Source organism: Pseudopodoces humilis, chromosome 10 (genome assembly GCF_049639895.1).
Source record: "Pseudopodoces humilis isolate 2021_Gansu_Grassland_sample_001 chromosome 10, ASM4963989v1, whole genome shotgun sequence".
NCBI classification, from domain to species: domain Eukaryota; kingdom Metazoa; phylum Chordata; class Aves; order Passeriformes; family Paridae; genus Pseudopodoces; species Pseudopodoces humilis.
The window spans coordinates 4,474,100-4,488,872 of record NC_142209.1 but is presented as its reverse complement, the minus strand read 5'-3'; the positions used below and the strand labels follow the sequence as shown (position 1 = coordinate 4,488,872).

The window sequence follows — 14,773 nt, the reverse complement described above, 5'->3', positions numbered from 1 at the left end:
TTCGATTATTTTTAGCTTTTTTGTTCTCAAGAAGCAGTGGAATTGGATTTACTGGGATTTGGTCTTGGTACCACCTTCTCCCCAGTAGACCCTGCACTAAAACAAATAGCAGCTCTTTAGTTCTGAACTGATTCTGCCCATACCAACAGTTGGAGCTGTGACTTCATCGCCCAAATGATCCTGATTGTTCAGTGCTTTTCTGAGCCACCTCTCATGTCCTTGAGGAAGAACTATTTTTAAAGACATCTATTAAAGGAAAAGTTTAGGGTGGAATATGTCAATTCTGTAATCAACTAAAACATAAATGGTTGGTGTCACCAGGCACGTGTTTCCAGCCAGCCTGTGTGGGTTAGACTGGATGTTCTGGGAGGATGTTCTGTGATGGTATAACCCAAGCCACATCCATGGAGAGTGATTTGAATTTGTTCTTGCTGTGTGTCTGTGAGTTTGTCACATAAGAGCCGGCAGTTCACTCAGAACTACTAGGAGAGAGTACTTAGAATACTAAGAAGAGAGAATTAGACTGAAGTGGAACTATTCTGTGGTTCATCCAAACTTCTGATTTTGAAAGACAGGTGTATGTGGGTTCGATCCTCGTGTTCTTAGTAGTTGCTTTTGCATGGGCCTTACAAGTTGGCTGCCTAATTAATGCTGCAATAAATTATTCATCAGTTGAACTCATTAAATCAAAATTGCTTGCCTTTTAAAAGGTCATGCTGTAGTTTAAGAAAACTGTCTGGCTTGCAGCGTGTGAAAAATTGAATCAGGCGATCACAATGTTTGGGATGTTTTTTAAATAGCTTTGAAATTTCTTAGTCTAGCTCTGCTGAATTGGAATTACTGCTAATACTGACTGAGATTACACTCCTGCCAGGAGAGCTGGAATCCCTTTCAACATACACTTTCTTGGTGCCCACTTGAAATATGCTTTTAGAATACCAATATCTATGGAATGTAATTCTTGGCTTGACACAGACAAAAGTATTAGTGAAAGTACAATTATGTCAAAATATTCCTCTAAAAGGTTTGAATGAATGCAGCACTAAAATCTCTTGTGTATTACTTTGAAATATGAAAAAATGATTCCCACAGGAAAAGAAAGGGCAATGCTACCTGCACTGTGCAGACTATTCTCTACATTGCTGCATTTCTTCATTTACAGTTCTCTAAATTGCTGTTGTCCTGATTTAATATTTTAATTAATTAAAATAATTAATTTGGTCTCTTGAAAGATGGGAGCAATGAAAGATAGTAAGTTGGTGTTGTTTTGCCAGTATGCTTTTTTCCTTTTTAAACTGCTGCTAGTGTAAGAGCAGGTGGTTTAGTGTAAGTGGCGCATGCATGAAACTGTCTGAGGGCCCATGTTTAATTTTTTGGTTTTCATACCATCCTAAGAAGTCTTCCTGGTGCTTCTTATCAGATATGGTCAGTCAGTAAATAGCAATCTTCTGTAGTTTATGTACTGTTTAAAGCAAATTCTTTTTGGTTCCTGAAAACTGTTAATTATCACCGTTCAGTTGGCTGCACAGCATTTCCCTGAAGTAAATTCACTTCTTGATTGATAGCTTATTGCACAGTTTTATTTGTATTGATTCAGGGCACAGGAGTTTGGTGGTATTTGTCATCTGGATTGAGCTTGTAAAGTGGATTCAATTTGTTGTAGGACCATCAGTATCATCTTGAGGGAAGCTCCTCCTTAAGGAAAATATTCTTTTATATGAAATTCAGAAAAATATTTGCTTTGTATGCATCTTTGGGTGGCACCCCTGTCCATGGTGGGGAGAGTTGGAACAAAATGATCTAAAATCCCTTCCAACCCAAACCATTCTGTGATGTTATGAAGTGCAATCCATGAGATCACAGGTTGTAATGTTTAAAAGGAGATTGTAGCAATATACTCCAAAAACTTGCTTAATATTTATTAAATACATGAATAATATTAGGAGTAATTTGAAAGTTTCAAACTTTAGAAGCATTCGATGTAATTGTTGCTTAACAGCATGAAAAGACTGCACAATAAACTTGCAAATGTGAATGCCCATCTCTCTCTACTGATCGACGTTAGAAAAAATTATTTTCCCATTTCTTCTTGTTCTGCATCACAGCATCCTAATTACCTAACACTTACGTGACACTGGCTAATATTTGCCTCATTAGAAGCAGTGCTGGAAAAGGACTGAGTCCAGCAGAGGATCAGGCTGAACCTGAGCCTGCTGGAGTAGCAGTAGTAAAAAGGATCATTAGCTCCCTTCACATCTCTTGAGCTTTTAAGAAGGCTACTGTCCCCTTCCAGTCTCCTGAACTGCTCCCACCTCTGACTCCAAATTATAGCAGCCTCGTCCTTCTCCCCCAACTTAGAGAAGCTACTCTGCTGCTGCCACCAAATCCAGTTTTGCCCTAGTGCAGAAAAGGCCTGTTCTGGGTTTTTGCCTGTAGCCAAGAGGTAAGAGCTCCACAAGAGCATCTGCATTTCAGAACTGCAGCTGTGTACCTGGTGTCTCTTGATCTTTGTTGCAGCACAGAGTATGTGGGCCATAGCACTGTAAATTGATTTATGGCATTCTTTAGGATCATAGGGTAGGAGGGAGAAGGAAAAGAACTGGTCTCTGATAGCAAAACTGAAAAATGAGACTAGCAGGTGCAGGAATGGTTTAAAAGTTTCTACAATATACTGCTTCCTTCAGAACTGACACGTCTAGATTTTTACCACTGGCCCAGCTGTGTTTAGTCTTGATGAGGATGAAGACAAACCACAGCAAGAAAAATTCTGAGCTGATGGTGGAAGTCACAGGGAGAGTGGTCAGACATTGGAGCAGGGGCCCAGGCAGACTGTGAAAAACTCCATCCTTGGAGATGTTCACAGCTCAGCTGAATACAGAACCCAGCAGAACGTGCCTTAAATTTGCTGTTAGATCTGACTTAGAACTTTGGCCTCTCCCTTTGGAGCAAGGCATGGAGTCAGATGGTATCCACAGGGTATAAGGGGTTTGAGAAGTCGAAGCTTGTTTTGAGAAAAAAATAAAGGGTTTATTTATATAAATATATAGACACTTCTTATATCTCATCATATGCCTGCACTCAGGTCAAAATCCCCGTGTGTTCTGTGTAAGCGCGAGCTCTCTGGCAGGTTTTAAATAGACAGCTGTAGTGGGTGGATTTGGGAAGAGGCTTTATATTCCAAATAACAAATAGAACAGATTTCTGCCTTAAATACAGCACTAATATGACTTCATAGAGCAACTTCAAACACCAATATGATGTAGAAAACTCTATCTATGCACACATACACACACACAAAATTTTTAAGGCAACAGATTTCCTTCCTCTTCTGCTACTTCAAGCTGCACTACAATTGCAAGCTTTATAGAGTAGAATTTTCTGGAGGCATTAAAAACAAAACCAGGGTGTCCATAAGATACATGGACAAGTAAATGCTAGATGTAGTTAAGATTAAAAATAAAGCAAACTGAAAAAAAAAACAACAACAAAAAAGGAGTTGGGCAGAAAAAATAGAAGCTCATGAGCTGGTATTTGTATCAACACTGTCATTCAGGTCTGCATCTAAATAAATAGCTACTGTGCTCCTCATCCTGCACTGAGCTGCACCTCCTTGCTCTCATCAATGCCTTTCAAAAAGATTTTACAGAAATTATTGTTGTCCATTTAATCCAGCTGATCATCCAATAATTTAACAAGGGAATACTTCAAACTAGAAATGACTGGTGTGATTGAGATGCTGCTTTGTGCACTGCAGGGATTGCTTCTATCAGTCCTCTTTCCTTACAACAAAGGATTTAGCAAACAAATATTGCTATTCCTTTCCAAACAGAATGACTAATAGGTTGTTTTCTTGCTTGGAGCTTCTAAATCTCCTTCCATATGGACTTCTACTGTCTGAGAAGCTTTATCTGGTTTCCTTTCAGGGTCACACATCACCACTGCTTTCACGGCCTTGCTTTGCATATACAAAGCTTATGCTCCTATCACATCCCCTCTGTTTTCAGCAGGATCAGATGGTGTGAGCCTTCTGTTTTGTATGGGGACTTGTGTTGTTTCTAGCTGATGTAATATATAAAGAAGGTGTGGAATTGCTCCTTCTATTCAGCCTGAAGAGTGCCTAGTCCACCAGCTGGATATAACCAGCTGTGGGAACTTGTGCACCATGTAGGATGCTGCCTTGATGACGGTAAGGTAATTCTTCCAACAGAGCTTTTCTCTTTCTCACTTCCTTCAATTAAAACACAAATTTTAAAAAAATCCTGAAGCAGGTTTTGTTTAAAACAGTGCCAGAGGCCCAAACGTGCCTCTAATCTCCAAAGAAAAAAACTTTTCTCATAGAGCTTTTAACGTGCCACCTCTGATAAAACATTCTGGTATTGCTACATTTTGTAAAATTCCCTCTGTAACTGTACAGTTTTATCAGGACTAGCTGATTTCTGCTTAATTTTCACTTGCCTTTAAATATATGTAAAACAGTACAACTTAGTGCCATCAGTATGGTGCAGTTTATAGCAAGTGGCTGAGGTGATAAAGTCACTGGCAGCTTGCTGCATGGTTTTTGGTAGTGAAGTCAAACTTCCCTGCTTTTGAACCACTTTGTCCCTTAGTTAAAATTTCTTTAGAGAACACATTTTACCTGCGTCTAGAACCAGCCAGCAGAGGTTGCCATTGATTTTGCTGTTACCTGCTCAGCAGAGCCTGGATTTCTCGTAGCAGACCTGAAACATATGGAGTGCTTGTTTTCAGAGCTGGGCACACACAGCTGCGGCTGACCTGAGACCAAGGTGACTCAATGGTTACTGTGACATTTGGAAGCTTTAGTAGTTATCAGTCCTTAAATCTGTGTGGAGCAGGATGTACTGACCACATAGTTCCTGTGGTCTGCTTTGTCAGGCTGTACCTTTGCTTATTTTGTGCCTTTGGGGCTCCCTAATGTCCATTTTAAGGTGTTTTGGCCCTTTACATCTCTGCTGCCAACCATGATCTGTCCCAAGGAGAAGTGGGAGAAATACTGGTCATTGCCATGTCTGTGCACACTGTTTGCTCTCCTCCTCCTCCCCCACAGGAAGAGTGTGAAGAGGAGGAATAAAAATTGCTCCCTATTGTTCTGCCCTGTTATGGATAACTGGGGCTTAAAGCTGTGCTCAGGGTATAAATTTAGTCATTAAGTCTGTTGTTGCAGCCATTTACCATTCTGAGGGATCAGAGATAGTTTAATTTTTATTTTTTTTAAATCCTCTTATAGAAGACTTTGGAATGATCACATGCCCTTACTGCAAACCACTCTTATAGTGCTGCAGTTTGTGCTGCTTCACATTGCTACAGACTTGTCATTCAGACTTGGACATTCGCTCCAGGCAATACTCAAAATACAAGATGTTAACTCAGGAGCAGCTTATTAAAATTTTGCCTTTGGTTTACCATGGAACTAGAAGGACTTAAATCACTGTAGTTTCTAATGACTTGGTTGGTTAAAGCCTTAAGACACGTCTTGGGCTGATCGATAGCCCAAAATGCTGTTCTGTGGTTAGTGTTTTGGAATCTAAATTTGCTGTTTCAGTGTCAAAGGATGCACGGAGTATCTGTGTAAGGTAACTTTGATGTTGTACTTCTGTGACTGGGTTTATTTTTAGGAAGCACTAAGTAAACAAAAGTTCTGAGTACTTAATCAGGGAATAGCTGCATCTGTTTGCAGGAGTAGACAGCTGAGTTAATTGGTTCAGTTTGAAAAATAATGTGTTACAAGTATTTATATTTAAACTGATGTTGAAACTATTAGGGTACTGGTAATACTGGTACAGTATCAAAAATGGGTACAGGTGAGTTTTGTAACATATGTGTTAAGTTTGAAAGTAATTAATTTGGGGACATAATTAAAAAGGGGGCTGTAATTTTATCTTTTAAGGAAGACTGGAAAATTTGTGTAGAACTGTGGCAGATATTTTACCAAGCTAAACCTCAGCAGGTGATGCTCAAAAGGTGTGCGCACAATTAATAACGTGGGATTGTTTTGGTAAACGGTTTCAGTGGGGTGATGACAGTAGTTTATTAGATTATGTCTGGATTGTGTATGCACATCTCTCTAGGAGATATGTGCTGGCTTCCCCCTGAGGCTCCCGGAGCGCAGCGGTTCGGGGGCCGCGGGTACCCGGCTCTGTGGGTCCGGTACCCGCGCTCGCCGCTCCCGGGGGCCGCTCCCAGTGCCCGCTCCCGATGCCTGCTCCGGGGGCCGCTCCCGGTGCCCGGTCCCGGTGCCCGCTCCGGGGGCCGCTCCCGGTGCCCGCTCCGGGGGCCGCTCCCGGTGCCCGGTCCCGGTGCCCGCTCCGGGGGCCGCTCCCGGTGCCCGGTCCCGGTGCCTGCTCCGGGGGCCGGTCCCGGTGCCCGCTCCCGATGCCAGCGGCGGCGCCATTGGATGGTCAGGGAGCCGGGGAGCGGCCGGCACCGCTCCAGCGCCCGGCGGGCTGCGGCGGGGAGGAGGAGGAGGAGGAGGAGCGGGAGGAGCGGGCTCAGGTGCAGGCAATCATCGCATGGGGGGAGCAGGGAGGCAGCGGCAGCCGCTCCAGCCGCACCGCGGTAACAGGACTCCCTGTCAAGTATTGGACATAGCGGCTGGTGAGGATGCGTGTAGGTGAGAAAGCTTCTCTATTGCTTTAGCAGGGAATTGGAGAAAGGAGTGATTTTGTACGTGCTCTTTTGCTTATAGACAAAGGGAGCAAATAGGTGGAAATATTCGGGGATGTTATAAAATCTGAAAGGACTTTCTGTACAGCGTGGCGATGCACGACAGGAAATTAACTCCAAAAAGAATGCTTTCTCTCAAAGTGCTGCGACAGAATTGAACATTTGGCTTTTCTAGTATCTGAAATTCCTCCTGAAGACACAGCAAGGACTATCAGAAACATCAGAGAGATCCTGGTACTTTTAAAGAGACTTAAAGCAAATGCCAGCTGAATGACCTTGGAGATCATTTGATGTGGATTCATTAATTTTCACTGCTAGTCTTCTAGTCTCAGGAACTCTAGGATTAATGATGGTTTTAACATTTTAGGGGCCTTTCAAAAAACAAGATTGTATACATTTAATTACCTGCCTAGTTATTCCTGAACTAATCAAGCATTTACTTAAAACTGAACACAGAAGATGCTTTCTTTTAATGTTTTCTTTCTCTATCGCTGTGAATAAAATGAACAAGGTAATGTCCTGCAAATAGAAGAACAATTTTTTAAAGAAACTATTTATTATGCAGATCATCTAGTAAATATAGAAACCTTAAACCCCTGAGAAGATGAAGCTGAGCAACAGAATAATGGAGTAGTAAACAATGGCAGCTTTTCTAGTCAAATCAGCATTTCATTAGCTTCCCAGCAGAATGCAGATGGAAGTTTCTGAGCTCTTTGTGTGGGGGTTTGTGAAATGATTCAGTTGTTGGTACAGAGGTGAGCAATATCAAGGATATACCTATGAACTCCTGGGTACTGATCCACTGTAGTAGATATGGCAGAGTTTCTAAAGATGATTCTTTAAAATTGCCATTGCTGAAATTAAATTCTAGAGGATTTATTTTGTCTGTGGGGACACTGAATTATGATTCCTGGCATTTGTAACTGTAATGGACTAACTGTTTAAAGGAACTGTAAATACTGACACGAGTCTCCAAAATCTACTTTAAAATTATTTTAATTTTTAAATGAATAGATACGATCTTCCTCATTGTATGTGAGATGTATGTTTTCTTTCTTGGGAGCCAGAGGACAAATCTGCCTCGTCCCCCACCTGTCTCCCCCTAAATAAAATTCATTATTCATACCCAAATAGTGGTGAGTCTATTGGAATTAACCTTGACAAAAATGTTTTCCTTACCTTTCCAATGAATAGCATGGGTAAGAAGGAGTACCATCTTCTGAATAGAACAAGAAAAGACAGCATTAGAGGATGAACTTTTTTCTTTAATCCCCAATCAGTCTGTGATTTAAACTAAGACATTAATATTATCTCCAGTAACTGCTGGTCCAGGAAACCTGAGCTGTCCTGAGGTTCCTTCTTCCCTTCCTCTCCCTCTCCCCAGTATATTCCAAAGTAAACATCTTTCTCAGGAAAATAAGTCAGAGATTTCCCCCCCTCCTTCCCTGGGAAATGAATGTGTCTCTTTTGTCAATTTTTATTTCTATTTGTTTTAGAAGTGCCTTGTGTTTGCTAAAGATGGGTCAAGAGCACTGGAGGAGCTGATCAGTGGCCTTTCTCTTTCTGGCTTTTGTTTTTCTTTTCTTTCTTTCTTTCTTTCTTTCTCTCTTTCTTTCTTTATTTCGTTCTTTCCTTAAAGCCAAGGTGTGCCAGAGGTGATGCACTGATGCTGAGGAGGCATCAACAGCTATGGGACTCTAATCCTCTCACATGTAAGCACTGGCAGTGTCTGCAAAGAGAGACCGTGAGACGCTGAAGCAGAGTTTAGCTGCTGTTGAGCAGATCAGCTGCTCACTAAGGCTCAGATTGCACTGTTCCCTAAGCACAAAACATGAACCAGTCCCGATGGATTGAATGGAGGACTCTGAATATGAGCAATAGTGTTATGAACATATCTGAGCACCTCTCCTGCCCTCTTGGATTTGGTCACTACAATGCAGTTGACATTTGTATCCTTGAGACAGTCGTTATTGTCTTGCTAACATTTTTAATTATTGCGGGTAACTTAATTGTAATATTTGTTTTTCACTGTGCTCCACTCCTGCATCATTACACCACCAGCTATTTTATTCAGACCATGGCCTATGCTGATCTTTTTGTTGGAGTCAGCTGCTTGGTTCCTACTTTGTCACTACTCCACTACTCAACAGGTGTCCACGAGTCCTTGACATGTCAAGTTTTTGGATACATCATCTCTGTGCTCAAAAGCGTATCTATGGCATGTCTTGCTTGCATCAGTGTGGATCGCTATCTCGCTATAACAAAGCCTCTCTCCTATAACCAACTGGTCACACCTTGTCGCTTGAGAATCTGCATCAGTCTGATCTGGATATATTCTTGCCTGATCTTCTTGCCTTCTTTTTTTGGTTGGGGAAAACCTGGTTACCATGGAGATATTTTTGAATGGTGTGCTACCTCCTGGCTAACTAATGCCTACTTTACTGGCTTTATCGTGTGCTTACTATACGCTCCTGCTGCCTTTGTCATATGTTTCACCTATTTCCACATCTTTAAAATTTGCCGGCAGCACACCAAAGAGATCAGTGATCGGAGAGCTCGGTTTCCTAACCACGAAGGGGATGCTGCTGGGGAGACTGGGCACAGCCCCGACCGCCGCTATGCCATGGTTTTGTTCCGGATAACCAGTGTGTTCTACGTGCTGTGGCTCCCTTATATCATATACTTTCTGCTGGAAAGCTCTAGGGTGTTGGAAAACCCAGCACTCTCCTTCCTAACTACATGGCTTGCTATAAGCAATAGTTTCTGCAACTGTGTGATATATAGCCTCTCCAACAGCGTATTCAGGCTGGGACTGCGGAGACTGTCAGAGACAATATGTTCATCTTGTATGTGTTCAAAAGACAGACATGTACGGGACCCTAAACCGAGGAAACGGGCTAATTCCTGCTCCATTTAAAGAAAACTGGTGCATGTAATCAAATGCTGAGTTTTGATAGTATTTGTGGTATCTGGAAACTTGCCAGAGAGAAATGTTTACTTGAACAGCTTGCCGTGGTGTTAGAGTGAATTTAAAAGGGATCTTGGAAAAGGTAAAGGCAGCTGTAAGAAGGGTCACTGAACTCTTGTGAAATTGTCGTGAGAGCAATTCAACAGAGATGATGAAGAAAGTCAGAAATAAAAATCTTCCAAAGGGCATGAAGTAACTAGCACATCAGAGGAGGTTCCTTGTAAAACAAATTAGTTAGTTACTGTCTTACATTTTCCCCCTTGTAGACAAGTTGTCTTTGTGTCAGAATATACTGTAGCCTTCAGAAATTTGCTACATTTAAGAGGAAGCAATCAACACCACAGTATGCAGCTATCCATAAATTATATACTTGAGGACTGTAGTAGCTACTGCAGGTAATAATCAGCTCTGTCTTTGCTCACAAAATGTACAATTTTCAGTTGTACAAAGAATCTGCAGTGCATAAACCCTACCCCGGGCATGACACTTTGGGATAAACTGGCACTTTTTGGTACAACTTACACAGAAGCTCTCTCATTTCCCCTTTTTTTCCCATACTGTGCATCCCTCTATTCCACTGTGTGCAGGTGGGTGAGTTTGAGGGCACCTGCGAGTTAACCTGAGTTCCAAACCATTCTTTCTGCAGGAAGCAGTAGCCCTCCCTGGCTGGCTGCTGCTGCCCATGTACAATGATTTCTCCAGTTATTCACTCTCTTGACCCAGTTCAATCAGCACACCGTGTCGATGTGGTGTCCTTTAGGGCGTACTGAAGCTTTTCCTTACTGGTGCTCCTAACACAGATATGATAATGGCACACAGCAGTGTGCAGCACTACTTAGAAAATTAAAATTAACTGACCCTTTTCTTTGGGAAATCTTAAGAGCTTACTGTTGTAGCTGTCAGTCTGTTGTGTGAACCTCACTTGCACATACCTTATTTTTTTAAGAGAAAATGTAAACTGTGGTCTGTGCCTAACGTTTTCATAGCACATGGAGTAGGTCAATGCTACAGCATCAAAAAATTTACACTTGCTTTAAGAGAAATACTTCTGTGCAGCTCTTTGTTAGAGAAGTGTTCACAGAGGAGGTGAACAAGACAGTTTAAATACAGGCCAAGAGCTTTGGTATGTCCTTTTGTACTGAACTGACTTTCAGCTCTACTGATGAAATCTTTCTGATTTTGTGAGGGCAGGCATTAGGTTTGTGTAATAAATTGCCAGGGGTTCAGATGCATGCCAGTCAATACAATATTTAAATTATAACTTTGAACCAAATGTAATTTTCTTAGATGGTTATTGGCTTTTAAAAAAGGCACAATTATTGATTATTGGTGCCTTTTAACACTGCACTATTATTCCTTCTTTCACCAAAATGCGTATGTAAAGATTGTGCCTATTACTTTTTGTAATGAAAGCTGACCACGTGTGTACACTTGTGGTTTGACTCTAGAGCTCCCTTAATACTGTACTCTTTGTTCTGTTGAGGTGGTTCTGAACCCCTGTACATTTTTTTTAAACCTGTAAGAAAGTTGAAACAATGGAATAAAGTAGTATTCTGTCAATCAAACTCAGCCTTGGCGTTAGTTCCCTGATGTCACACTCTGTTCTCTGGGATAGTCCTTTTGGGTTAGGACTTGAGTGAACAATTTCAAATCCAAATTTCGAAGCTGCTTACTTGATGTCTAAAATGTTCATATTCTAGTTTCTGGCACTGCATGTCTTCAAAGTAGATTCAAACATGACTTGAAATATTCTTCAAGCTGAGCTGAGCTGTTGCTGACACCCAGCTCTCACAGATATTAGGGAAAGATGAGTAGTGTCCTTTCCATGGATCTCATAATGCTCCATGTCTACAGGAGGAACGTAATTGCTGCCTTCTTTTGACAAGTTCATGTTTATTTTGGGAGGCTCTTTTGGCTCACTGCTGCTCTGTGTGGTTGTGTAACCCCAACTCTTCCTACAAACATGACTTGGATTAATTTAATTTTGTCATTCTTTTGTCATTTTTTTTCCTGCTTAGTAGGCCCTCAGCAAGCAAGACTTAGACAAGGAGCAACAAAATATCTTATTTCTCACAATTCACAGGACTGGTTTCTTACCAGTAAAGTCATTTTATATCTGTGCTCCAGAGTTGGCCACTTAGAGCTTCTGATTTTCATTGGCATTTCTGATGACAAGTTTCTATGGGACCTTCTGGAATTCAAGAAAAGTTCTAGCAAGTATTTGAAGTCGTACTGACATTCACTGAAGCCATGCTGTAGGCAGCGTATGTGTTGTGACTGTGGAACTGTAACTTCAGATGTGTCAAACACTCGAGCAAACTCATTAGGCTCAGTTGTGCCTTAGTTGAACCCTTTTTCTGTGACCTCAGCAAGTGCAGTTGATGTACAGCAACTTCAAGTTTATTGCCTGAAAATGGTGGGTCAGAGGTAGGGCTTTGCCTCAGGGGCTGCACCACAAAGTTTGCTCACCCTGAAGGGCACAGTTAGCAATATGTTCCTCTTTGCCATCGTGTTTAGTGTGTGGATTTGCTGGGTGGAACTAGAAATTTCCTTTTCCCTCAGGCTGTTCTTGGAGGGAGAGAATATAAGTGAAATAGCTTGTAGGAAGCAGCTTGTAGGTTTCAAGGTTCTTCACCCCTTTTCAAAGTTTTTTGGTTTGTTGAACATTGGTTTCATGTTATTGATGCAGGAACACTAATTTGCTTACCTGGATTCTGAACCTCAGCAGTGAAATGTAAAGTCACATTTCACCCTATTCTCTAGAAGTCTCCTGGAATCTGTGAAATTAAATATCCTCAGCAAATTTAAGTATTGCTTTTCTTCTTTCTATTTCCCAGGTGACAGGATTTGACCTGATCAGTCATATTAATCTTTAAATTCAGTATGTGTGTTTCATTTTATGGAAGTTTCTTCTAAACTCATGATTTAAAATTTTTATTTGAGGGATGTTTTGTTATTGTTTACTAATGCTGTCTGAGGATTCCAGCTGGTGCTAAATTCTCTTCCTGAATTAGAAGGCTGGGCATTTATTGGATTAAAAAAGTCACAGAAATTCCAGTCACCCAATCTGTCACTTTTGATTTTCATTCTGTCATAATATAAAGTTTTCATGTTCTTGTATGAAAACCTGATTAAACAATGATACTTTTAAAGCTGGCTGCCACTTTCATGTGCCTGAAGATATTTATGATTTATAAAATACCTGGTAAATAGGAGACCAGACACTGACTAAAGAAGTTGATGTGAAAAAATCATTGTTGATAATACAGGTAATAAAAAGGAAAGACATGTAAAATACTACATGAAAAAATGAAGCTATATGCTTGATAGGCAAAACGTATATATATTTTTATATATATATACACACAAAAAACTCCATTATGCAGGTAGATTATGTTGTGCTGTTATATTTCTCTGGGATATTTATGCTTGCAGCATACCAGGGGCAATGTCAAGGTCGATTGCCTTACCATTTTTGGAACCTCATCTCTGCAGCCTAAGGAAAAGTCAAAAAAATTGTGTAATGGCAGCAAAAGAACTACCATAAAAGGTTTTTTTTCCTCACCAAATTCTATGTGATTCGTTATTTTCTGGCTAAGTAAATTTCTTCCTAAAATACTAGTCTTTAACAGGAAAGGGAACTGCAGTGATGAAAAACACATTGCTCTCTTCTAAGGTTTACTTATTGTCTTATACTAAGATATTCTTTTCCTGTTTTTGTAACTGTACTCAGTAATGCTGGAGGCACTGTGCAAGTTTTATTTTTGTGCAGTCTTTGTGCTTCCCCTGTTGAAAAGTTGGGAAAAGTTGCTTTATTGAGCTGCCTTTCACAGGTAGTTTAGTAAGACCTTTTAAAAATATTGCTTTGGTTATTAATTTTCATTCATTAGTGTTTGACAATGAAGTATCCTTGAGTACACTTAGTTTTTACACTCAGCAAAAGCAGTAAAATGTCCTTTTATGGGTAAATGAACTTAGCAGTCAATATTAGAAATCGAGATTTAATGATGAGTTACTTCAATAGCTGCTTCATTTCAACGTGGAGCTGTTTTATCTTTCCTTTTGGTTGTAGCTAAGCACATAAATATACAGATTCTTTTTTAAGGCTGGTGTTGGAATGCTGGGTATCTGTGTCTCTGAGGCGGAGTCCTGCTGTTTCCAGGGTGGGAGTATCCCTTTAGCAGCTTTCCAGCTCAGTTGCAGCGCAGTCCTGGAGCTGAGTGTGCCAGGGAGCAGAGACAGAGGTTCAGCAGGCTGGTGTTGCTGTGGGGGAGGAATGTCACTGAAGGTGTCAGTGGCCTCCCCAGCCATCCACAGGACCAGCTGATTTGCAGATCTTTCAGATTTATTGTCCCTGTCACCAAAAGGAGAAGCTTAAGCCTTTGACTTCATCCCTGCCCCCTGTTCCCTCTGGCTCTTTTTTGTATGGATAGAACTGAATTTGATTGATTTTGTTAGTTTTTTTCACTGAAAATTTTTATGTATGTCTTTTGGGTGGCCAAACCAAACACTGCTCTGTTAACTAGGTGCCAGTTAATTTGCAGACCTTTTCAGAAATGGCAGTATCACTGAGGTAGTGTTTTCCTGTTATTTGCAGCGTTGCCTGAAGCATTGCTTAAAGATAGCACTTTTCAAAGATTACATGTTTTTTGCTAAACCAAATATGGAGTTCAAGTAAACCTTCCCAAGTAAACCAACATTCCCCCACCATTTTACATAGACATATAATTTTTTTCTAAAAATTTTTTTCTATGTACTGAGTTTATGCATAGATCTCAGCATTTTTAACCAAAGTCATTATTGCTGATGGGATGAAAGCGGTGTAGAAGGGTATTTAAGAGGAGCTTCCTACACACAGGTTTTTCTAGTCATTCTGTAAAGAAATTATTCCTTTCCCCTTCTGATATTAGGACAATCCCCCTGATCTCCATGAGCTGTAAGTGCTAAAGGAGTGGGATGTAACTGGAGAAGAAGCTGTTAATGGCTCCATGCCCCAACACAGCCCTGAGAAAATACTGAAAACCCCTCACTTTTACATCCGTAATTTCTTTAGGCTCCTCCTTTGTATAAGTACTATGAAAGGTAGGATGAATATAAGGAAACCTTAGTGCTTTCAGCTGCACT

At 40.8% G+C, this 14,773-nt stretch overlaps 2 protein-coding genes across 5 annotated transcripts in view; both read left to right on the top strand.

The window, feature by feature from the left end:
- Positions 1 to 14,773, top strand: part of RABGAP1L (RAB GTPase activating protein 1 like) — a 226,527-nt gene that overhangs the window by 59,341 nt on the left and 152,413 nt on the right. The window lies entirely within an intron of this gene.
- On the top strand, positions 6,515 to 10,173 carry GPR52 (G protein-coupled receptor 52). Of its 3 annotated transcripts, none has more exons than XM_088060491.1 (3): positions 6,515 to 6,628; positions 6,770 to 7,192; positions 8,321 to 10,173. In XM_088060491.1, exon 3 carries the CDS (start codon positions 8,513 to 8,515, stop codon positions 9,596 to 9,598), a length of 1,086 nt encoding a protein of 361 aa, XP_087916617.1. In that variant the 5' UTR covers positions 6,515 to 6,628; positions 6,770 to 7,192; positions 8,321 to 8,512; the 3' UTR covers positions 9,599 to 10,173. The 3 variants fall into 3 exon arrangements, with proteins under 3 accessions (XP_087916617.1, XP_087916616.1, XP_005528771.1); XM_088060490.1 differs by having other exon boundaries at positions 6,544 to 6,628; positions 6,704 to 7,192; XM_005528714.2 differs by having other exon boundaries at positions 6,551 to 7,192.